Raw genomic sequence first — 25,533 nt, 5'->3', positions numbered from 1 at the left:
ATGCTGTACATAAATCGGTCGATATATTACACGAACAAGCACGGATGTGCACGTCCATCACACACTCGATCCACAACTTGTCAAATACATCCGAACCGTTCTTTCAGAGCGTCGTTGGAACTTTCCACTGGTCAAAAATAGTCTTCGTACAGTCAGCAGTCTGCGCACCTGCCGCTTTGGAACTTATTTACATATCGTCAAGCCAGTAGACAATGAAAACGGAGGAAACCAGAGAACAATTTATCAAAATTTTTTGCTTCATTGAATGAAGAAATTGTAAATCATGGAAACCAAATTGGACTAAAATGCTATGTTTTGCAGTCACCAACTTTGGGACCCTCGTATGCATAATTGTACGTACTATCGCGCTCAGTATGAGCTACACCACGCGAGCACGTGGCCGAGCGCTCTGCAAGGTTGTACAGTGGCGCCGATCATGGTATATTTTCGAGTTATTGGGAGAGAGTTTGGCTGTCCCGGAGAGCGCGCATCGCCTCCACTTGCTTTCACCCTCGCCCTCGTTTTGCCCTGCGGTGATATCAGCTGCGAATATGATAACTTCGAGGGTGAAAGCAAGCAACTGGGGGTGATGCGCACTCGCAGGGACAGCCAAACTCTCTCCCAATAACTCGAAAATATGCCATAATCGGTGCAACTGTACAACCTTGCAGAGCGCTCGGCCACGTGCTCGCGTGGTGTAGCTCATATTGAGCGCGATAGCACACAATCACTGTGTTTAATGACTGATAAGATGAAACGTAAGCTGAAAAGAAACACCTCAAAAACAATAAAACCAAGCCTTTACTTTGCCATTCAGTCAGTTTTGTTTCAATTAAGTACGTTAGAGTAAACATGACAGGCCCGAAATTCCTCGGAACGAACCATTGTGCATTATCATCGCCCTTCCTTTTCCTAACTTTAAAATTGTGTTGACCTTTCGCCAAATGTTTAAGTATCACAATGCGCGGAGCGGAGCCACTGGGCTAAGTCTTGGCTGTACTGCTATTTTGTGAAATGCACACACGTTCACAGGGCGAATACATTTACCCCACCTCCGCTACTGCTCTGAAGTGCTGCATGTGCCCACAGAACCTATCACATAGATTGAAACAGCTTCGCAGTATTTGGTCATGTGACCAACAGGACGCCAAACATTTAGCCAACAAGGGTGATTTTTGTAAAGCGTCAAGTGGAACATGCGCATTTCGTGGAGTGAACACGGTGGATACGCACAAAGGAATGATTACGACAGTCTATGGTTGTCGTAACGCCCACAGCAAATTCGCGAAGCGTGGAAACAAAAGGACAAGATCGATGGCCACTCTCAAATTATAGACGTAGGAGCTGCCAATTCCCGATCTGCGCTCACGCCATTCCAAAGGCCACTCATTCGTGTGGGCGTCCGAAACGGTTTATAGCGTTAACGGACCGAACAAAGAACTCACGGTTGCGTTGCGCCCCGTGCCTCCCCCTTTTGTCCGACCTCTGTCGAGAAATGCGTCGCTACAGGCACATTGTACAAATCGCACAAAGCGGCCCGTTTCGTAGCAATGCTTTCATTGTGCCGTTTATACATAATAACGCCAGATGAGGACCACTGATGGGAAATACGATGCTCGCGCGAAACCTTCCACCGTACGCCTCTAACAATCGTGTTACGAGGCCGTTGCGTTTTGTGGCTCCTGCGAGACGCTTCAGCAGCTTATATTAGCTTGCTTCTATATGGCTTATGCAGCGTATATATCGCTGAATAAGAAATACCATGCGTAAGGCTATTCCAAAGGCTATACCTATGCATGTACCAACATAAGGCTGTACCAAATGATTATAGTCTGCTTAGAGTAATGTGTACAACCCGAACGATTGCCTGTTTTCGAGTGGATGTGCTTCTCGACGCGACCAGGCCCATCGTGCCCTGCCAATATTCCTTCACGATGGTGTCTTGGCTTCGGTTTCTACAGAATTGATTTTCGTGTTCCTACTTTATTCAGTGTGGAGCACTTTAGGAATCCGGGCTGTAGGCGTCGAAGCCGCTGGCAAAACCTTGTATAGTACAGCCACGTAGAACATAGCCGTGTACAGTCTAGTATAGAAAGATGGTGGGAAAGGGAGGTGAGGAGGAGAAACGTGAGTGTAAGGAAGAGAGAAAGGAGGTGGGGAAGGGTGAAGCACAGCACAGCTGTGTACAGTATAGTGTAGCAAGAGGGTGGGAAAGGGAAGTGAGGGTGAGGAGGAGGGAAGAGGGCGGCACTGCATCACGAATGAAGATTCCCATTGTCCGCCTTGGACGACGAGCAGGTTGCACGTTAGGAACGCCAGCGCTTGCTTGCCCCCCGTAAACGCCAGCGTCACCGAAGGGCAGGTGAATCACTGCTACGCACTTGCTCCGCTTTTAGTAAGACGTTCTGGCGGGCTAGTAGTTGGTTCATAGGTTTTAGACGTTATTAAACTGCCCGAAAAGACGAGGGACACGAGTAAGAAAACTTACAGAACACCACTGGGCTCGTTGTGTTCTGTTTGTTTTGTTACTTGTGCCCCCGTCTTTTCGCGCAGTTTAATAACGTCTACAGCTTTCACGTTTAGTGAAACTGTGTAATTTTTTTTGGTCGGTGCTCCTAAGTCACTTGGCTATTAACTTATTCTCCTTGTGTTCTTATTACCTTCATGCCTTATTTCTATTTCCTCCTCATAATACCCGGGAAGATTTAAAACAAGTCCTTTGTGACTGCTATCGTTACGAAGCAGAACGAAAAATTCTGAAGGCAGCACTACATTTGCAAAGCGGCTGGAGCTTGGAGCTGCGGCATCTTCTCGGCCCTGTGGCAAGACAGTGGTGGTGCGATGCGCAACATAAAAGCGCTGTTGGTGTTCTTGAGGACCAGTCGACTTAACGAAACATTATGAATGACTCTTTTGTGTGCGTTTGTGAGTGCACGTACTATTTGTGTGTCTGTATATGTGATCATTGTATATATCATAGTCATCACCCGACACCTGGAGTAGCAAGCCAGGCGATAAACCAGGCTAACATCTCCGGGAATTTCATTAAAGATTGTTATCTCTCTCTCTCCTCATAAAGGGCAGGCAGGCATTATTGTACCCCTCTCAGTGGCAAATGCCAAGCCTGATCCTTCAGTCTTCGTCCTTTGAATACGTGTTCTTATCAATAAATAATAATAATAATAATAATAATAATAATAATAATAATAATAATAATAATAATAATAATAATAATAATAATAATAATAATAATAATAATAATAATCTTACGAAGTGACGCTAGCTTCGCGGCAGTTCCAGAGCGGGCATGTGCAACGGACTTGCCGACGCCAAACCTTGTCAGGGCCGGGACGGTACAACAACGTGACAGTCATGAAACAACACAGCGAAACAAATACATTACTCGGCTGTGACAAAACCTTCGCACTGAAATCGCCATAGGAGTGACACCCTGTATCGCCACTTCTAACACCGTTCCCGTTACGCAGTCTCACTCGTATCAGTGTAGCAATTCGCGAACAAGTTTCGACAACTCGCTGTCTCAGCTTCAGCTGCAGTTTGTTGATCTTACACAACACTCGTCTTCTCCTTTTATGGTAGTATACATAACGCGTATGTGAAACAACAATCACGTGACATGCGGGTGAATTTAATTTGCTCTTAGTTTGTCTTAGTTCCGTGAGCCGCCGTGTTGTTCACGCTGGCACCTACAGAGGCGCGTAAGAAGAGTACAAGAAGGGAACGTTTCTCTTGGTCCATTCGAAACAACCGCAGCCCGGAATCGCTAAATCTTATTCCCATTACATGAATCGTTATCTCATTCTCGCAATCGAGGATAGCATGTGCTCTCTTATCAGATGAGGACGAGCTGGTGTTTTTACGAATTGACAGAACCTTTACGCACGTGAGCTAGCGATATTCATCTAACTCGGGAATCTCAAACATGTGGCCAGTACCGCACATGACCGCCTTCATTCCATTTTTGTTCTTAATAAGTACGTTTATGAGCTACAGACACGTGACTGGCCTCGAGTATTTTTTTCTTTTTTTAGCGAGGCACCCCATCCGGTCACCATGGGTTAAAACAAAACCGCGGAAGAAAACAACCTCTGGATTTCAGAATCGGCTTCAAGGTTTCAGCCATTATGGAGATTGGTATCGACATGTTTTTCGAATCCCGACGTTCGATCCGCTCCAGAAGTGATCCATGTATGAGATATGCAAAGGGCCTTCTTTCACATGGCAACGTTAGCGTACATTTTGTTGACATAATATTGTAGCGCATATAAATGGGGACACAAACAAGGCACATGAAAACACAAACACACCGCGCTACCGATCTTGTGCCTTGCTTTTATGTATGCACTACACTATTACTTTTTTGGTGCCGTTCCAGCAAGCCCGCGCTGAAAAACTAAATTGCTACCCTTTTCACCGTTGTTCCAGCTTGGTCATTCTGCGTTCTTATCTTTCCGGGGACAATCCGAGACCATTTTAAGACGCGAAGTGAAATCCCCGCATCTCTTAATTCTATACACTTCTGTCTTCATGTCCAACCCTATCGGCAAGCCTGTTCACCAACGGCAGCAAGCAGAGAGCGAGCGGCCGTGGCTTCGGCTTTGGCTTTGTCCGTGTGATGGACACGTCACGAGACGGTGCAGTCGTCTACGCCATGTTCCTTCAGCTTGGACGCTTTCTTGCTCGTCCTCCGGATAAGCGATCGGCTTCTGGGCTTGGCTTTGGCTACGGCTTGCACCTCGGCAGACCTTTCTGGGACGGCAGACGAAGGCGACGCCTGTAATGAGAAAATAAGCTTTACGAATGGGTTGGTCGGTTTTTGCGGCTTTCTAAGACTTTCCACGGCTTTCAACGAGGCGTGGTGCTGCTTTGTTTTTCTTTTTTTTTTGCGAAGAGATCATAAAATGTCGTCATTGCCGACAACAATGTACTGATCGCGAAATTTCAGCGTGCACAAAAATAGGGACAGAGTGTCGTGATATTTCACGATTAATACGAATCAACTCGCCAAACTTCCAGTTTTACTGCAATTTACTACAATGTACTCACATATTATTGAACGTTTTGGGGATGTATGCTTATAGTGGATATATGCTGAGTGTACGTGAATTCAGTAATTGACGAAAAGAGTAGGGCCGGTTGGTAGTCTTTATCACAGCAACACTACATTCACTTACGACCATGTTCTGCCACCTCTTACAATAGACCAGCCTAGATTACGTTCACGAAACAAAAGCTGCAATTGACCGGACTAACGTTTATCACAATTCCCCTCTAGGTTTACCTAATACGAAACGGACTGCTTTATCTTGGACCATACAGGTGGACCTCGACATAATGAACGATATAACGATACCTCGATATAACGATACCTCGATATAACGAACGATATAGCGTTTTAACAAAGTGAAATTAGTGCAAACGAAGGCGGAAACAAAGACGTGGTAGACAAGGTCCAAGTCCTTGTTTGCAGACAAGGACGGAGTCCTTGTCTGCTTCGTGTCCTCGCACAGACGATGTCAGACAAGGGCGTCCTTGTCTGCCTCGTCTTTGCGTGTGTGTTTATTTGCGCTAATTTAACTTTGTTAAGATGCAAGACCAACTAGCCCATCAGTCTGTTCTACTGATATCACGAATTATCGGTTATATCGAACTAGATACGAACTTTGGTTGGTCGCGCTTCACTTCAATGACATTCATGCTTTCTACAAGGAAACGAATAACGAGAGAACTACCGCGATATCTGCTGCAACGAAAAAAATATTTGGTTCGCGCGAGGCTCACAACCCAAAAAAGGCACATAGCATATAACGCAAAATATTGAAAGACAACTCACAACCACATTTTCTTTAACCATTTGAAAAAGTTGTGGAAATTTTGGTGATTCAGCGCCAGAAAAAGCCTACTGAAGTGGCTGTGCCAACCTACAAGCCACAGCTTGAAATGCCACAAAGAGACAGCCCTGTAAGGATTATCTAGTTTGTACAGGGTTTAAAGCCTAGAATAATGCGTTTTTGTACGCAGGATTTTTGCACGAGCCAGATTGCCGATTTGTTAAAGCCAATTTCTATCTGTACTGTTACAACGAATATCAAATACAAGGAACAAATTTCTGATCCCGATGCTACTTCGTTGTAGCGGGATGAAAAATTCGTGAACACGGGGCGTCGCAGGAGACGACGTTTCGACAAGGATGCAACTGCTTTCCTTAGCGCGTATATGTGCAGTGGAATCTCGTTGATACGTTTTTCACGGGAGCCGGGAAATAAAACGTATCATGCAAAAATCGTATTAACTAAAGAGGTTAAAAAAGAACGAAAATATGCATGCTCAGTCAGCAACTCACTTTTATTGAGCCACATTGAAGTAACTAGTCAACATGCGCTTTACCTTCTTCTTTTCAAGGTCCAGGAGTCAATTCTTCTGAAAAGTATTCTTCAAAATTCTCCTTATATTCTTCGCCTGGCGCATCATCATCATCAGTGGACGCAGCGGCCGCGCCTGGCAGCGATTTTTTCACCGCAAAACCGACTCTGCTGCCGCCTCAGCGGCTCAGAAAGCACACATAGTGGCTTGTTGGAACGCGATTTGAGCTAGTACACCGACGTATAAGCGTAGAATCGCTATATACGTCAATCAAAATCCCCTTTCGAGGTCGTATTAGCGAATTTCGGAGAAAAATGTGATCGTAATAAACGCATGAACATGCATTATTTCCAAGGAACGTTGGCCGGGAATAACAATAAAAACCTATTAAGCCGAAAAACGTATTATGCAGAATCACATCAACTAGATTCCATTGTGTATGCTTTATAGACTCTCCTTCTCTTTTGTTTATATTAGAGGAGAGGGTACGAAGCACGTACACACGCGCGCGCTAAAGAAAGCAGTTGCAGCCTTGAAGAAGGCAAGTCCGCTTGTCGAAACGTCGGCTGCAGCACACATACCCTGTTTACGAATTCCCATCTCTTCAGGCTTCGACCTTCCCCTTAACTTCTGCCTTTTTTTATGTCGTTGTGATGAGGTTAGACTGCAGAATAATCATCATTTCAATCTGTCTTACCAACTTTCTTTGAGCGTAACGCGTTGTAACCTACCTGCATTTGTACGCTTACCCTGAAGGCGTTCTCGCGTGCTTTCAGGTCGTGTACCTGGCGACCATAGCTGAAACTCTCACCTGTAGCGAGGACGAGAAGGAAGCTAGTCCCCTGGGGCCCGGTACCCTGGCGCTGCATCGGCGCTGCAGGCCCCCGACAGCCGTGGCCGCCGCACCGGCGTGAGTCAGTTGGTGTGGCGCGGCCTCGGAAGCCGAGTGGTGCGGGATGCGAGCCAGGTGCAGGTATCCGCGGAAGAGCTCCCGGATGTTGGTGTTCTCCTTGGCCGAGCACTCGACGAACTTTGCGCGCAGCCGGGGCAGGTCGCAGAAGAGCCACTCGGCAACGTCCTCCTTGCTCACTTGGCGACGGTCGGCCGGCAGGTCGATCTTGTTGCCCGCCACGATGATGGGAACTTCCTGGGGATGCAAAGAAGAAGGAAAATTCGGTGGCAATTTAGTGGTTAGACCTGTGTCGCATTACCCTTAATTACCTTTGTATAGAGTCAACAGCGCTGGTATTACGCTAACAACAACAACAACAACAACAACAACAACAACAACAACAACAACAACAACAACAACAACAACAACAACAACAACAACAACAACAAAAGCAGCAGCAGCAGCAACAACAACAACATTTACTAATACTGCTACAATACCAAAAACTTCTACTACCAGAACAACATCCACAACAGCATCCAGAACAGCAGCTGCCGTCACTGCATCATCAACAACAACAACAACAACAAGAACAACAAAAAGAGCTACTACTACTACTACTACTACAAGAATAACAACAAGAGTAGAAGTAGCCGGAGCTACTGCAACAACTACAACTCCTACTACATCTACTACTACTACTACTACTACTACTACTACTACTACTACTACTACTACTACTACTACTACTACTACTACTACTAATACTACTACTACAAATTCTACTACTGCCACTAATATTACTACAACAACAACATGAAGAACAGCAGCAGCAGTGTTCTGAATATTCGCAGCGCTTACTACAGCTGAAAGTTGCGCGAGTTTCTATGGCGCTATGAAAACACAAGTCTCACTCCAATCAATATGCTGATTTGTGCCACCTCCCTCTGTGCCTCGCGCTCCGACTCGCAAATAATTTCATGGACAACTCTTCTAATAAATAGCGAAATTAATAAAAATACAGCAGTGAAAGAATCATTGATTTGTCACGACTTATTTAATTGTTCGATTTTAGCACCCCTTTAAGGGTGGGAGTTGCATACATGCAATGCGAGGACTGCTGCGTAAACACACATGGTCGAAAAATAACGCTTTCTCAAGCGAAGCTTCTTATGACACAAAGATTTCGGTGGCAGTGTCCTACGCGAGGAACCAGGCGCCGGTGGAAGCACAGAACTGTGGCCCTGAAATGTGCGCCGGTCACGCGTGTACTTGATGCGCCGTGGGCCAGTAACTGATGCTCTCTCAATCGTCGGCGATCAGCCGTTTCTGATACGGCAGTCTGATCTCTTATCGGGGTCACTTGTCACTTCTCGTTGCCACATTTCATTGTTTCCTGGATATGGCCGCATGACCGTCGTTGTTGCCTGCAGCAACAGGAGTGTTGCGCTGCCGAGCACGTGGATGAAGGTCCGATCCCCGGCACGGAGGAAGGAAACAGTTATGAGGGAGCACTGAGCAATGCCATTGAAATAATAAATAAATAAATAAATAAATAAATAAATAAATAAATAAATAAATAAATAAATAAAAGAAGTAGGTCAGCAACGCTCACGCCAAGCTTCGCTTGCCCCCATTTTCCCGGTATGGCGAGGGCTCCTCAATTTTTTTTGTTCGTGCTGTTGTTAGGACTCCGGGCTTGTCTGTCCTTTCCACTATGTTCACCACTATGTTCACCAGTTTGTTCACCACTGTGTTCGCCAATTTGTTCACTGTGTTCACCAATTTGTTCACCACAGTGTTCACCAATTTGTTAACCAATTTGTTCACCAACATGTTCACCAATTTGTTCACCAGCATGTTCACCAATTTGTTCGCCAACATTTTCACCAATGTGTTCACCAATTTGTTCACCAACATTTTCACCGATATGTTCATCAGTATGTTCACCAATACGTTCACCAACATGTTCGCCCATTGGTTCACCAATATGTTCGTCCATCTGTTCACCATTATGCTCACCAATATGTTCCTACTGTTCCCAGCTCATTTGACCGTCCAAGCGAGGTCATATAAAGTTTTCCAGCACTGCCCGGGGTTGTAATCAGGAGAATCGTACAGCGCTCTACGCCTTGGGGGGAAACGCAAAGCAATGTAAATTTCGCCGGTGACCGGGCGTATACGATGACGAATTCGTACCCGTCTCCGGGCGCGGCGTCTCACTTCAATCAATATGCTGATTCGCGCCGCCTCGCTTTTCGCTTTTGTCTCTACCCCGGTCGGAATCGAAAATCCTTCCAAAGTCCGCGTGCCCACTTCCCACTCCGGTCCAAGTGATGAGATTTGCCGCCTGTAAACTTCGCACTTTTAAATCTGTGCACCAGTACGGCAGCTACAAGCGTGTCTCTGGTCCTGAAAGTCTGCACTGTGTGTTCAAGACGGACGTTCTGACTGAGACGAACGCGTTTATTAAGTCGAAAGGCTTAGGCGACTTATGAGAACGGTTCCTCGGCAAAAACCCGCTGTGCAGCACAAAAACTCACAGGGTCCCCTTATGCATTGTATTCGCGTAAGACGATAAGAAGGCGAAAGCCATATCCTTCTTTCCTTCTCAGCCGATGTATTGATACCCACCGCCCCTCTCCGAAAGCTCTCTGCGCCTAACGTGGTTTTGCAGTGCCTCCAGGATCAGAGGCTTTGCAAGCTTTCTGCACCTCACGTCGTTTTGCACTGCCTCCATGATCGGCACACCTTCGGCCAATCGACGATGTCATCATGTGACGTCACAAATTGTGTCTATCTGTGACGTCATTTTGACGTAATATGGTTACGCCAATGCATGATGATTTTTTGCATCAGTGACGCCGACTCTGCGGGACGACGGTCGACACCGACGGTCAATTTTTACGTTTGCTGAGACGTATAAGGCTTTCGCCTTAGTAAATAAATTAATAACGCGAAGCGGCGTTGGCGGCAGTGCACGGCAGTCACACTTAGAGTCACTGTATATGCTACCTTTAGGTAGCAGAGTTGCGCATTTGTCTTCCAGACGCCGCTAGCAACCATGCGTTGCGGAGAAGCTGACGCTCGGGCCAATTTTTGTATTTTTCGACGCCGCCGCTCAGCGAACTGGATAAACACTTGTCATCGATAATCAATGTTTAGCGCCGATATTCGACACACCAGACATGTTAATCGGCGACGCGGTAGGCATGTCGCCTGCAAAAACGGAGTGCGACTTCACCGCATAGCTGTGGTTGCTAGCCAGACCTATGCGCAACTCTGCTACCTAAGGGTAGCATATACAGTAACTCTAGTCACACTGGATGGCTTTCGCCTTCTTGTTGTCTTAGGCGAGACACCGCGACTGACTCGAAGGTCGCGGGATCGAGTCCCGGCGGCCGCATTTCTGTGGGGTCGGGATTCGAGAAGCCCGTGTACTTATATTTAGGCGCAGGGTTTAAAGAACCCCAGGTGGTCGAAATTTCCCTAGCCTCCACCACGGCGTGCCTCATAATGATGTCGTGGTTTCGGCACGTAAAACCCCAGATATTATTATTGCTGTTAAGGCTACTGAGAGATCCACTGCAGGAAGCTCTACACTGCATTGTACTAGCGAGGCGCAGGCAGCTTAGTTTGCCGAATACGAGACGCCCACTCCCGGTGACCACGATCACACGAAGTTCGAGCTCGGTCTCTGACGCGGGTTTGCGGGGCCACTCGCTCGTCGCTTCGTGGTCCTCACGTCGAGATGGTGCCAGCCGAGGAACGCCAATTACGATCGAATTTGCGGAGAGAGTCCTCGCCTTTCTGGCGCGCAATCTCGTCGTCGCCACGCGGGGAGGAGGAGCGGCGCATTAAAAGTCGTCGCGCGGCGCTGCCGGCCGCGCCCTTTCTGGGAGGAGGAGATTAGTGTGGTCGGGTAAAGTTAATTTCGCCGGACTTCATGAAGTGTTAGACAGAGGAGCGACAACGCCTGTTCTCTGGGGTGAGGGACCTGTTATATAGACGTCTTTTTCGTAAAGAAGGAGTCGCACGCAGCTTCGTCGGAGCAGCCAAGAGTCCCTTTCGGTTTAGATTTTGGCGGCGGTGGCACAGTTCGCGACAAACCCGGCGCCGGCGAGTGTACGGGTCTTCAGTTGCACGCAAATGCGGCACTCGAAGGTGCGCCGGCTACACGCGTATTTGTACGCGCCGTTTTCCAATAATTGATATTCTTCCGATCGTGAGCTCGTCGGTGATCAGCCGTTTCTCATCGTGGAAATATGATGGTTTATCGAGGTCATGTGTCATTTCACGCTGACACATTTCATTGTTGACGTTCACTGTTGCATTTCATTGTTTCACGCATGACCGTCGTTGTTGCCTGCAGGTGTCGCGCTGTAAAAGCACATGGGTGAAGGTGCGATTCCCGGCATGGAGGAAGCAAAATGTTAGGAGGAAGCATTGCGTAATGAGACACAATGAAAGAAAGAAAGAGCTTGGAGGAGGCTTGAGTACCTTAAAGAGTAGAACGCGATAGCTTAGTCGGGCCCCGTTCGCATCGCCTTCTCAATTGCTAGCCTCGCTTCGGTTCTCGCTGCATGCCTCAACCGTGACTTAAGGGAACGAACGACTGTGCGCGTAACATTGGCCGTTTCGAACTATCCTATAATGCCTACTGCAAAAACAGATGTTAAGTGCCCACTACGCCATAATTCTTATTTTTGAGAATCAGCGAAGGGCCCATCTACGCGTCCGTAAGGCAACACGCGACCATTCGCAGCTGTTCACTTTATTGATGCTTTGATTTTGATGATGATTAAATGTGTCTGAGCGCTTTGTAATGGGTGGGCCTTTAAAACACCCATTCGTTGCGCAATTCACATGTTTTGACGCCTGGCGCGATTCTACGCTTCTGCCACGCAATATTACATGCGTTAAGGAGACTCCTTCCACTACATGACATTCATACATTGTTTCTGAAGCAGTTTCAAGAAATAGCGTGGCTATGTGGTAGAACACCTGTTTGCCACGCTGCTAACTAACTAACTAACTAACTAACTAACTAACTAACTAACTAACTAACTAACTAACTAACTAACTAACTAACTAACTAACTAACTAACTAACTAACTAACTAACTAACTAACTAACTAACTAACTAACTAACTAACTAACTAACTAACTAACTAACTAACTAACTAACTAACTAACTAACTAACTAACTAACTAACTAACTAACTAACTAACTGACTAACTAACTAACTAACTAACTAACTAACTAACTAACTAACTAACTAACTAACTAACTAACTAACTAACTAACTAACTAACTAACTAACTAACTAAAATAGGTACTTTATCACACTACGCTCCTTTCTCCGATTAGTTTTCCTACTTCTCCTGATGCAGCGATGCACGCTTCGCAGGGGAAGAAAAAAACAAAAACAAAAGATGCTTCTAGCATTCGTAAGCGCTCGGGAAAGCGGCCGGAAAAATGACGCTGCTGTAGTACCTCAAGGGTAACAATATCGCACGCATAATGTGAAGTCGCCAAAAAGCTACTCAAAGCGACCGATGTTCACACCTGCGTGCGACCTATATGCGGCGCCTTATAGAATTCACGTCTGCTCGTATACACCTTGCATTGCCGTTGCCCCGTAAATTAGGCTGATTTCCTGTTCCTGCGCATCTGATTGGCTCAGAGCTTTGCGACTGCAGTCGCGCGACTGAAAAATTGAGCAGCGAGCGACTGAGCCAAAGCAGTCGCTTTGCGACTAACTTAGTCGCGCGACCGTTGCTAGTCGCCGGTGTGAACGGGCCTTAAGTCTTTCCTTCCTCTGTGTAGGGTAGCAAACCAGGTGCAACATGGCTAACCTCCATTACTTTCTTCGCCTTTCTCTCTCTCTCTCGCTAGCCTCATTTTGCGTAGTTAACCAATGAGCCGTTATAGATATCAGTACTTTGCCTTTTGAAATAAGCAGCGACCTTTTATAATCGTTGATTTGTCTGTAGCCTCATCATTTTAACGAAATCAACGAGGCCGTGCGGGTCTGTCAAGGTCCCGACAAATATGCTCCGCACTGCTTTCGCGCTCTTTGCAGGATGAGTCGAACTGGATTCGTTCGGTAACAAAAGCACTGTAGCTTCCTTAACGCTGCACCGTTTTAGCAAAATAGATTGCCAGCTGATAGGACGATGCGGTGTCACCGACGTCAAGGCAGCCAGGAGCCCAGTGACACTCGGTAAACTGGAACTGCCTTGTTGACCGAGCGTCACGCCGACCGACGGATCTCATTATGCGCTGGCTTCACGCGGCACCGGCGGACGTCCGAGACCGAAGAATAATCCGGAGGCTTTAGGAACCAACGGTCGTTCTAAACCGGGGCTCGACCAGAGCTGCCTTCGTACGCTGCTTTTCGCTTCTTCGAACTCGCGCTGCTGTCTCACCGTCGACGTCAACCCGTGCGTCGCACGGTTGGCTGAAAGTGATGCGAGATTTAAAACTCACGCCAAAAGTTTGTCCCGAGAGAGGTGGTAAGCATGAATGATTGACCCTGCCTTCGAAATGGAGTGTACAGTGTAGGACAAAAAAAAATACAGAGAGGCTATACTACCAGAATTGTAAGCCAGCGCAACCAGTATTCGCACTGGTCCCCTCTTTTTGGTTGTAATAAAGAGAACACCACCACCGGCTTAGACATCTTGATGAGAGCTATAGCGCAAACTGGAGACGAGGACGAGCGCTCACTTCCCACTGAGCTTATTACGCAGACTGAGCTTATTATGCAGATAACAAAAAAAGATATAGTCGACAACGAACACAAGGAAACACGTGGAAAAGAGAGGAGCCAAAACCAAGCAAGCCAAAAAGAAATCAAAGAAGAAAAACAAAAGTCACGAATTGCGCGAATCACCTGACCTGTTCCTTTGTTCTGTCTTCTTCGTCCCCGGTTTGCGCCATAGCTCCCGTAATGACCTACCAACGAAGCCAAGCCGCACTCTTCTAAGTAATCTTGAATTTTTAAATCTGAAAGCTCATCCCTTAGAGCCTCTTCAACTATCCCCAGGCCGCGTGAATTTTTAAGCCAACCTCTGGCACCCCAGCCTTGTCATTTTTTTTCCCGGTTGGGATGTCTCCTGGTGTGGCTTTCTTCCTTTATCTGTTCTTTCTCTTCCCTATCAGCGGTTGCTGGTCCCTTTCAGGAGACAGTTGCTGGCCTGCATTTTTTTTCCCGATATGTGTGTGATGTCTGTGTTTGGGCGTTAAGTATATGGCTTTGCCTGCAGCCGGTTCAGGGCTGACCGCGTCTCAGCAGTGGACACGTTGTATCATCAGGCAGAACGTGTCCGCTGCTGACACGCGGTAGTCGTCTAAGTAAGGGCACGATGCAATCGGCGTCAATTTAGAGCCTGTCCAGCCTAGCGAAGCTGAAAGCCGGCAAAAGGAAGAACTGCCAGAACTATTCAAAACAGAGAAACCAGATATGTCCTGGGCAGGTACTGTAGAACAGTGTTAACATGACGAAGCGAAAATTCAACGGATAATCATTGTTTTATGGTTGTTAATAAGGCTGGGACGTTTTTGAAAAATATGCCACGACCAGGTTCGAATTAATAAGGAAACTTACCTAAAGAAACCGCTTTATATTTCCAAACGTAACGACCATAACCTCAAAATGCGTGAATGCCGGCCCATGACGTGCATGTTTGCTGATTCCCTTTTTTTAAGTCTTTAGCGGAATGCAACAAACTGTCTGAGGAGCAAGTATGTTGCCAAAATGAGGGACTGTCTGTATCTATAATATAAGCAGATGTCGTCGAATGTCATTTTGGGCTCTGTATGCCATGGCCCAAAAGAATTTCTGGGGGGTGGGGCACGGGCCAGGTGTGCCACCCCCTGGCTACGCCACTGTCTAGAGTCATTGGTTGACAGTCAGCGCCCGTCCCTCTTCTTGCCCTACGCGTATGTGTTTCATCAAGCGCTGTGTATTCTAATAGGTCCGTACCAACGAGCTCGCCTCAACACCCTCTTAAAACATTTTTAGTACTATCTAGACATGACTAGGTGAAGGAACTGTTGTTGCCCATGATATTTAGGTGCACGCCGGTGCGCCTCTTCCCGCTATTCTGGTTTTTCATGGTTAGATATATGATACACAACAGGTCTCAGACCAACTACAGTACTAAAGTAGCGTTTTCTTTTTTTGCCTGATTTTTTCCTGATAAATTGTCTCAGAGACATGTAACAGCCAAAAAGTGTCAAACACGGTTCACGCACTAGATCATATAACTGACCGTGACAAGCAAACGGAGGAGGAAAAGCCTAACTGAGACATTTGGCTTAGGAGTGCTTTTGTCTGGGCAAGTTGGTGCGACATATGAGAAGTTAACCAGCACGAAAGACTGCACGAAGTTAAACAGCACTGGTCCTGTTTGTACGTGCGTCTTTCGTCTCGTCTTTCGTGCTGGTTAACTTCGCAAATGTAACTGAGACAGTCTGTGTAAATGCTTTCAAAAGCGGTTTGACTAACAAAAACGATCTTTGGATCAATTCCCCTTTACGTTCCGTTTATCAAAATGCCACACACGCCCGTCACCAGTGTATGGACATTTTGTGAAGTGGATCAGCACCTGCCCAACCACCTGCACCACCTGCACCACCAGCACCTGCACCAGCACCGGCACAACCTTCTTTCGCCCAATAGCTAGGAGGCCTACCTGCTTTAGTCTGTGTTGTGCTCCCTAAACTGCGAGTGCACGTGACAGTGTGGCTCATGCTCCTTTAACCTGCAGGCCTATCTGATAGAGCTATTATCTGTCTGAACTATTATACAAACCGAGTCAAATCAAATCAGATCTTTATCTCCACGATGCGCGAATTCACGGGTGGAAGAAAAAAAAAAAAGCTGCCAATAGGCGGCTTGACTAGTCCACAGCCCCGCGCAATGTTTGGCGTGTGGTAAACAGCAATGTAAATTAGTCAATAAACAAAACAATTAAACATGTGATTAGTGTAGAAGGAAAGTGAAACAAAATATTCTTAAAAAGAAACAAGAACACGTTAACAGCTTCAGCGAAATCAGTTTTCTTCTATAGACATAGTTCTAAATTTAGCAGAAGAACAAATAAACCAAATGACTAAACGAATACAGATTAGCACTGATGGTGAATAACAACGCAAGCGTTCCATAACAGTATTCAAACAGGGTGTGACAACTTTCGAATACTTTCTGTGTCTCGTTGTGTAATAGTGCTCATTAGTTTATAAATGTGCTAGAGCATCTAAGTTGTGTATATTATGTCTGACTTCATATTTAAAACTGCAACTCAAGCGATGACAGTATTTGTGAGCTATAGAAAGCTTTACTACCTGATAGTCTGGCTTGTGCTCCCTAACCTCCTGGAAGCACTGCTTGACGAGCTCGAACGAGGCGATCGAATCGACGCTGTAGACGAGCAGGAAGGCGTGGCCATTAGCTATCGACAGCCGGCGCATGGCCGGAAACTGGTGGTCGCCCGCGGTGTCCAGGATGTCCACCTGCGCATGCGCGGAAATTGGTCAGTGTGAAGCGAAACATACGCTCGGTGATGTTACGCAAGTGAAGCGGTAAGTTAGGGTAACGAAATACAAGTGACACGTAAAAGGGAGACAAATAATCGCACAAGCCCTTCTCTCAAAACAACATTTTTAAAACCAGCTTCCTACTGAATGGCTCTATAGGTCATGCAAAAAAAAAAAAAAAAAACTCACAGGGTCCCTTACGAATTTGCATAAGACGACTCGAAGGCGGAAGCCATCTTCTCTTTATTCTCAGTCGATTTATTGATCCTCCCACGCCCCGCTCCGAAAGCTTTCTGCACCTAACGGAGTTGTGCACTACCTCCGTGATGAGCCCACTTTTGACCAAGCGATGATGTCACGCGATGACGTCATCATGACGTCACGAGTTCTGGGGATACAACGTCGTGATGACGCCATATGATGACGTCATCATGTGATAATGATTTCTTGCATCACTCGTGTTGACGCCACCGTAGCGGGACGCCGACGCCCCCGAGGGTTAATTTTTGCATTTCATGAGGCATCCAATGCTTTCTCCTTAATAATTCCATGTTTCCGTAAGATTCGTGCGAAAATATGTGACAAATATATAGAAAGCATATGGACTCCATATGGATTCCGTACGAAAACATGCGGAATTGTTGGAATGGCACAAAGGACGTTTCATTATGGAATGAAGGGATCTACGTATATAACCTATTTTCAATGCATGCGCAACGGCTTTCGACTTACCTGTGTAATTGTGCTATCATTCTCTCGCGAAGTGCGTTTACAAAAAACATATACACACACTTGGACCTCAATATTACGAAGCTCGTTACAACAAGGTTCGCGATGCAACGAAGCTTTTTTTTCTTCGAGGTTTTCTACTTCGTTATGTCGAAGCTCAACCGCATGCCAATCTCTGCCGCTGCCGAGAATTTATAACACCAGAGGAGTAGAATGCACAAGGTTTCTGAAATAATGCTATGTCTGCCTGGTTCATCTCAGCCCTTTCAGATGGCACCATCTATCCGGCCTCTCACGTTTACGGTTGCGGTAACCCGGCATAACGCTAACAAAAAGAAGTTTGCATCCCTGCTTTCTCTTCATTATCTCTCTCTTTCTCTCAGAATACTGAACAAACATTTTGATTTGCCGGTCAGCCATGCGTCGTTATGGTTCCTTCAATTCTTGTCGCTTATCTGTAGGCGATGGTACCCAAAGCACGCCTACACCATCGTATATTGCCACGGGAGCTTGTTTTTCTATTTTTAGGTAAGCGAAGCGTTCTAAGTGTAACCGCTGCCTTGAGCACGCCGCGCCGGAGTTTCTAGGAACATTCCCGATTATTGTAGATCGTTCTGATAAGCTTGAGCGCATAACGCGAACAATACAGGTTATTCTGGAACTATCGTGGCCACATGCATACATGCCGATGCGCCTTACCGCTGATCAGATTACCGACGGCCGACGCCGTGATCGCCGCTATCAGTGCACAGAGTGTTTCGCTTGTACATCGACTTTTAGTTTCCTGGGCACGAGTTCACCCATTATAGTGTTTCGTCTTTGACAGCCCGACTGCCACCTTCATCACCGCCACGAACACGTGACAATATCAAGATAACTTGGAAAGAGCGAGGATGATGGATGTCCCTAGCCTTGAGTACCTTGAGCGTCATGGACTCAAGGTCGTACTCCTTGCAGAAGAGGTCCTCGACCGTGGGCTTGTACCGGTCCGAGTACGTGTTGAACAGGAAGCGCTTGACGATAGAGCTCTTGCCGACGCCACCGCCGCCCAGCGTCACCAGCCGGATGCGATACTCGCTCTCTTCGGTCATCGCCGACCACCACGTCAGCACAGCGCCGGGACGCCAACACTAAACCGGCCGGAGTCGACGTCCTCGCTTAACCTGGGAATAGAAAAAAATGCCACACATTTAGCCACCCTTTCGTCGTTTTTTTTTTATTGAGGCCTTTGTTCCACAACTACAATATTAACAGGAGAGAAATGGCCATGTTCATTTCCCTTCCCTTTTCGTGTTCATCCAGGTTTCTGCCCCGTAGGTACGTACCAAACCCTCGCTATGGGCTACCGGTTATGGTGCTCGACTGCTGACCCGAAGGTATCGGGATCGAATCCCGGCGGCGGTGGCTGCACTTAGATCGAGGCCAAATGCTAGAGGTCCGTTAGCTTAGGTTTAGGCACTCGTTAAAGAACCCCGGGTGGTCGAAATTTCCTGAGCCCTCCCCTACGACGTCTCTTGTAATCATATCGTGGTTTTGAGACGCAAAACACCAACAATTAATGTTAACATATAGAATTTTTTTTCGCTCGTGATGTCGGTAAGTGCCGAGAAAGACACAGTCGGCAAACGCAACAGAAAAACTATATCATGCTCGTGCAATGAGCAAAGTGGCTGTATGAAAATTTCTGCCGTTCGCTGATTGGTTGAGATGCTGAGCGTCGGGACAAAACGTTCGGGTCAACATAGCGGCACGCACACGCTCTTATTAATACCCTACACAGCCAAGGGAACGTGAGACAAGAGCCTAGGGGGCCGGCATATGCTTACGAGATTAGGCTCTGCCATTATTGATCGTGCTTAGCCTATATATAAAGCACGACACAGGCACGACATCCATTGTTTTTGTGCGTCACAAAATTAGAAGATCAGGATGGCGAGGGAAGGACGCGTGTGTCCCGTCGTGCTAAAAAGATGCAATGTTGCGGAAGTTGCAGCTGGCTTCGCTTACTGACTTATATAGAAGCCTGACTTATATAGATACGCTATTTGCCGGCTTCATATCAGAACCACTTTGTCAATGAACAGCTGACAGCTGTGCCAAGTTTAGAAATATGTGGTGTTTATTAGGCGAAACTGGCCTACTGCTTGTCTTTCTTTCTTTCTATCGTGCTGTAAAATGCTCCCTTCTAACCTTTCCTCTAGCAGGGAGTTAGACTTCTCATATGTAGACGAACTTAGCAGCGCGACACTTCAGTTGCTATAGGCAACAACGACCGTGATGCCGCATATCCAGGCAACGATGAAATGTGGCAAAGTGAAATGACAAGTGACCTTGGTAAAAGATCAGATTGCCATATCGGAAACGGCTGATCGGCGACAAGTCCCACATCGAGAGAGCATCAATTACTGGAAAACGGGGCATACAAGTACTCATGGACCGGCGCATCTTCGAGGGCCGCTTTTCTGTACACTCTCCGTTTTTCGCGTACAACGCCGCCGCCGCCAGAATCTGTAACTAATAACACGCTTCGCTTGAAAAGATGGCGCCATACATGCCGCCGCATCCTTTGATATTAAATTTACCTCTGCAAGTGGTGAACAGCCGTCTCAAGTCAACGAATTCTGAACTGCCCCAGCACTGACCACATTGCTGCATTAGTGTGCAGTTGCATAGATCGGAGTATACGACAAAAACGCACAGGGTCCCTTATGCATTCCCCTAAGGCAACTCGAAGGTGAAAGCCGTTTTCTTCTGTTTCTGCTCAATCGATGCACTGATCCTCCCCCGACGCTCTCCGAAAGCTGTCTGCATCTAACGTGGTTTTGCACTGCCTCCGCGATCGGCCCACCTTTGACCAAGCGACGGTGTCATATGTGATGACGCCATCATTCGTCTTCACGGTATGTGACGTCATGATGATGTCATGACGTGATGATGATTTTCTGCATCACTTCGCTGCATTACTGCGCAGTTGTATAGGTCGAAAGAGATGCGAATAAATACAGCAGACCCTTGGCCTCGTTAGCGCTGTCCGACGACACCGGCAGCTCATTTCAGACAGGAAATTACTGCACCCAATGCCTCAGCATCGGAGCGAGCGGGGTGACGTGACAATCGAAACAAAGCGTAACTGTTACAGAAGCTTCTCATATAAACGCGCTTTCAAAGAAGCGGAGAAGATTGCTGAAAGAAAGCGGCGTGAAAGGAAGCTGCACAGAAAAAGTGGCTCCGTGGACGTCAAGGAAATCGCGCACCGAGAAAGCGTAACCACCGGAGCGAAGCGAAAGGAATTTGAAGACGAAAATACATTCCGTTCTTAACGCGGATCGTTTTCTTTTCAGATTCGAACGACGGACACTGACCATAACGTAGCCCTGATATCGAGCCACGCCTGCCATCGCCGATTCTTCCTGCCTTCTTTTGTCTTCTTACATAGAGCGGTGTCGAAATGAGAAAGCGGGATCCGACAGAAACACGCGTACAATAGCGGCAGTTCGTCCATCGGTGCGATTCCTTCTTTTTCGTTCGTGCTACGTGAAAAAATCGAGGGTATGTTCTGTCTGACTCGCTAGATCTGTGCACTGCTGTGATTGCTTGAGAGAGAGAGAGAAAGAAATCATTTCAGTTAAGAGTAGTCAGGTTTGGCGGCTCATAAACGGGGTGGTCGATTGGGTTAGTTGGTGATTTATGATCTTGGGCGTTCAGCGTAGGCGAAAACAGTAACGACGAAACTGCGTTTGGTTCTGTCGTTCTTTCGTGCATGTTTTCGTCTGCGCCACTGCCGTGACCAGAGGGCGGGGGATGGAGCTGAGAGTGAAACCCTCTCCACCCCCTTCCTCCGTCGGAATTTTCACATAATGTAGGTGTACATATACACGCAAGAGAATCGACAACTGGTCTAGTTGGTTAAAATGCATGGTCCATCTGAACTAAGCACACATAGACGAAGACGAAAAAGGAAGGACAACAGAGCAAGCGCTTACTCGCAACTGCAAGATTTACTTAAAGGAAGCATATAAATACGAAAAACTGACAGACGCATGCGTGTCAAGATGACTGAAGCTTTTCATATGAAAAAAGGGGACCAGTGCGTCAGCCATCCTTCAATTTTGTTACACGAGAAGGAGTTTGTTTTCCGTGATAGTATTTCTTGACAGTTTATCGCCAAAGTTAACCCACCATTTTCATGTTTTGCCTTCGAGAACCTTTGTCTTGACACGCGTGTGTCAGTAAGCTTTTTGTATTTATATGCTTCCTTGTCAAACAGATCTTTCAGTTGCGAACAAGCGATTGTCCTACTGTCCTTCTTTTTTCGTCTTCATCATCTATGTGCGCTTAGTTCAGATAAAGCATACATATGCACGCAAGAACCTGCATAAAGGTTCTAAAGGTTCTTCCCCTCACCCCCCCCCCCCCCCCCCCGCTTTAAGAAATAAATTTCTGGCAACGCCCCTGGTCCGGAAACCGAAGGCTCTGAGGCATAAGGTCTACACGCTATTCTTCAAAGGGTAATCCAAACAAGACAGAAGACAAGTTCAGGGCACACATGAAGGCATGAAAGAATGAGAAATAGTCCGACAACGAGTAGTGGTGGAACCAACGTTTCGACGATTTCTCATCACTGCGAGGGCGAGATTGAGGAAGGGACAAGTCCTAGAAAAAAAGAGAGGCAAAAGAAAACGGAAGAAAAGCAACAGAAACACAACTTTGTATCTTTACCACTTAGCATTTTAGGGGCGAAGCTCCTAAAGCCGTGGGTCTGTCCTTCCTCTGTGACCGGTTTGTAACCACCTAGTTGGGGCCACCTCTAGCTCGTGAGAAGCGCGCGTTCTGGTATGCAGTAGAAGAAGAAGACGACGTTGACGAGCGAGACTCTCGTGCGTGTTGTCACTCGTCAACGTCGTCTTCTTCTACTGCATACCAGAACGCGCGCAGTAAAGAAGAAAGAATGCCACACAGGCGAACACGCACGAGAGTCTCACTCGTCAACGTCGTCTTCTTCTTCTACTGTATACCAGAACGCGCGCTACAATATATTCTATGAAGAAGGACCATGCTCGCGCCAATGCCATCGCCGTGCTGCAGCGCGAGTTCGCTTCGCCCCACTCATCATCATTCACCACGTGGATTATGCTGTGATTTTTTTAAGTTTGGTTCTGAGTCTTATTGCTCAAATATACTAGACACCCTTACTTCACCGCTCGTTTTTCCTACGATACCAATACATAGTCCTAATAACAGGTAGCTCCATGGCATTCTCCATCAATACATTGTATTGAAGTATGCCATAAAGCTAACATTCACCTTATTGCCAAAGTGCAATCAATCAATCAATCAATCAATCAATCAATCAATCAATCAATCAATCAATCAATCAATCAATCAATCAATCAATCAATCAATCAATCAATCAATCAATCAATCAATCAATCAATCAATCAATCAATCAATCAATCAATCAATAAATAAATAAATAAATCAATCAATTCAGCTACTGGTTTCAGTCTCTTGGTGGTAGATAGGTTAAACCGTAAAAAATATGGTGAATCATGTAGTTCCACATGATTCGGCCATAACACGAAAATGAAATAATTTCGGTTGGACGTTACGAAATAGATATATTAAGAGAAATACTTCTACGTAATAGTGGGCCTAAGTTATAAATTGGTCTTGCAGGCAGAATTTTTATCTGCTCTATAAGTTGCATCCATCCATACATACATCTATATGTATTCTACTATCTTTGTGATTTTTAAGAGCCAAAATTAACGGCGTCAAGCTTTGGGCGCTAATTCTTCCGACTCCAAGTGCAAGCAAATGGGCCTTATCGTTCCTCTGTGCTGAATGCAAGTTCAACGAAATAAAATACAAAATACACATTAAAAAATTCCTAGCTTTTGTCAATATCTAAGTTCGTAACTATTTTCTTTCCCTCCACTAGCTGTGTCCGGCGTTCAGGAATTTCTACAGCAGTGCAAGAAAAAACTCATTCGAAAGCGAAACAACAATATAAAATAGCTATAGGCAGATGCCTCTGCTGCTGCTGTTTAAGCAGCAGTGGTGGATCCCTTTGAATTGCCTCCGGGTTATTTCGCGCCGTAAGAGTATTCCAGACATGCCGATATCGCCGTCCACCCAACCACGGAACAAAAAAATGAAAAAAAAAGAAAGACCCTCTTTTGTGTTCTACTTCCGATTGTTTAGCTTTTGTCAGCGAATATCGAGCGTGCTCCGTTTCTACTACGAAGCCCGGACCACGTTTACCCGCATCCTTTGTAGTCTGCTTTTTTTTTTTCGCTCGCTCTGCAGCCTCACTTGAACGCTTTGTTCCTTCGTCGAGGATGCACGGAAATGTTGCGAAAGCAAATGCTTCTCCGTTATTGTAGAGACTGCTAGGTGCTCGTGCAAAAGAAACGTTTGCGGGAAGAAAGTCTGACGCTTGGTTTTTTTTATAGGATCCATGACACCAACTTTTCGGTCATAATCCATATTATGTGCGTTAATCCTTGCGCGTTCGCAAACAAGCTGGCGAAATTTGAGCGCATTTGGTCGAGCGACTGATTTATAATTGAATATTTTATAAAGACACGAGCGGCCTGAAAGTCGGGCAACGCTGGCGCACTGGCGAGCCGTGACGCAACAAGCTGCTTGCTGTGCGAGCGTCTGCATCTGTATGCATTCCGGCTGTATTCTAGTTCACTATAATTTCGGAGCTGCTCGTGCAATCGAGCCATTTCAGCTTTCGTCAGCCTGGCATTAAAATCGAACGATTTGCAGCGGCTGAAACTTTGGTGGAAGACGACTGCTCCGCTCCACGCCGCACATGACGTCAGACACGCCATGGCAATATGGCGGTCGCCGACGGTGGGCGGGGTTTATAGCCGTCGACGTCTAGGGTATATATATATATATATATTGTCATGACGATGAGCGGCAGCCTAGCTTGGGCCCTCGTGCTTGACCAGCACGAGGAAGAGAAAGACGAGGCAGAGAATAGAACAGCCGGCCTATTGCACAGGCGTTGTGTCTATGTCTCTTGTTTCTCGGCATTACAATGGCGCAGTCGTCAAACACGGAGCCTTAAGGCAGAAACCGCCTGTGCTCGTCTGTCTTCGGCTTTGTGGAGCCGCCAGTCAAGGAACGCCGTCCACGCTTCCTAGGGCATGGAAACCGCAAGCCCGCCGCCGCAGGAAGCACAGTTTGGCGGGGACGGCGTCCAAGCCTCCTCGACACCCGCTTACCTGCCGGCGCTACAAGCACCGTCCGGGGAAGGCGTCCAGGCCTCCTCGGCGACTCGACGGTATTCTACCGGTGATGCCATTCATCGTGTTGACTACGCTTCCCTGATTGAGGACATCGCCATGCTGATTGCTGCGACGAAAACATATTCCGCGGCCGAAGCCAATGGTTCTCCAGGCGGCTCACCCGACGATGCTGCGAGGATCATCTGCGCAGCCACACGCTTGTCCGAACAGCTTCACAGCTTGGCGCCTTCAAACTGTGGGTTGTCAACCGCCGCCGTGAGTACCGGGGGGCCCGTATTCTCCACGGCCATCGCCCCTGGCTCCTCGGGCTCCTCGCTCAACCTTCCCACGAACGTCATGCAGGCGACATCCTTGCTTGCCCAGGAACTAGACCGTTTCGCCGCCAGAGCCTCCAGATCCTTGCAGTCCACATTACCATCAGCGGTTGCATCGGAACTACCGGAGTTCCGAGGATTCCAGGATAATGCCGTTCTGTGGATCAAAGCAGTAAACGACCTCGCCGCCCGCCATGCCTGGCCGGATCATCGGAAATGGCTGGTGGCCATCGACCGCCTTCGCGATGCTGCCAAGGCATGGCACAACTACGAAGGCGTCAAACAACAATCCTGGACTGAATGGTGCGCCAGGTTTACTTATGTATTTCGCCCGCTTTTCGATTCATCCGACCCTATCTCTGCAGACCCAGACTCTACCGCGGATGGGAACGCTGCGACACA

At 47.0% G+C, this 25,533-nt stretch overlaps 1 protein-coding gene across 1 annotated transcript in view; it reads right to left on the bottom strand.

The window, feature by feature from the left end:
- Window positions 1–3,310: 3,310 nt before the first annotated feature.
- Window positions 3,311–25,533, bottom strand: part of LOC119400534 (GTP-binding protein Di-Ras2) — a 238,695-nt gene continuing 216,472 nt past the window's right edge. The window contains exons 3-6 of the mRNA XM_037667598.2: window positions 18,473–18,715; window positions 16,632–16,799; window positions 7,196–7,531; window positions 3,311–4,795 (exon numbers count right to left, since the gene is read on the bottom strand). Coding sequence (XP_037523526.1) covers window positions 4,646–4,795; window positions 7,196–7,531; window positions 16,632–16,799; window positions 18,473–18,643 — 825 coding nt within the window. The 5' untranslated portion in view covers window positions 18,644–18,715 and the 3' untranslated portion in view covers window positions 3,311–4,645. The remainder of the gene's footprint in view (window positions 4,796–7,195; window positions 7,532–16,631; window positions 16,800–18,472; window positions 18,716–25,533) is intronic.

Source organism: Rhipicephalus sanguineus, chromosome 7 (assembly GCF_013339695.2).
Source record: "Rhipicephalus sanguineus isolate Rsan-2018 chromosome 7, BIME_Rsan_1.4, whole genome shotgun sequence".
In the NCBI taxonomy this organism is placed as follows: Eukaryota; Metazoa; Arthropoda; class Arachnida; order Ixodida; family Ixodidae; genus Rhipicephalus; species Rhipicephalus sanguineus.
The sequence above is the reverse complement of the archived record's forward strand: the minus strand, read 5'-3'. Positions and strand labels throughout refer to the sequence as shown.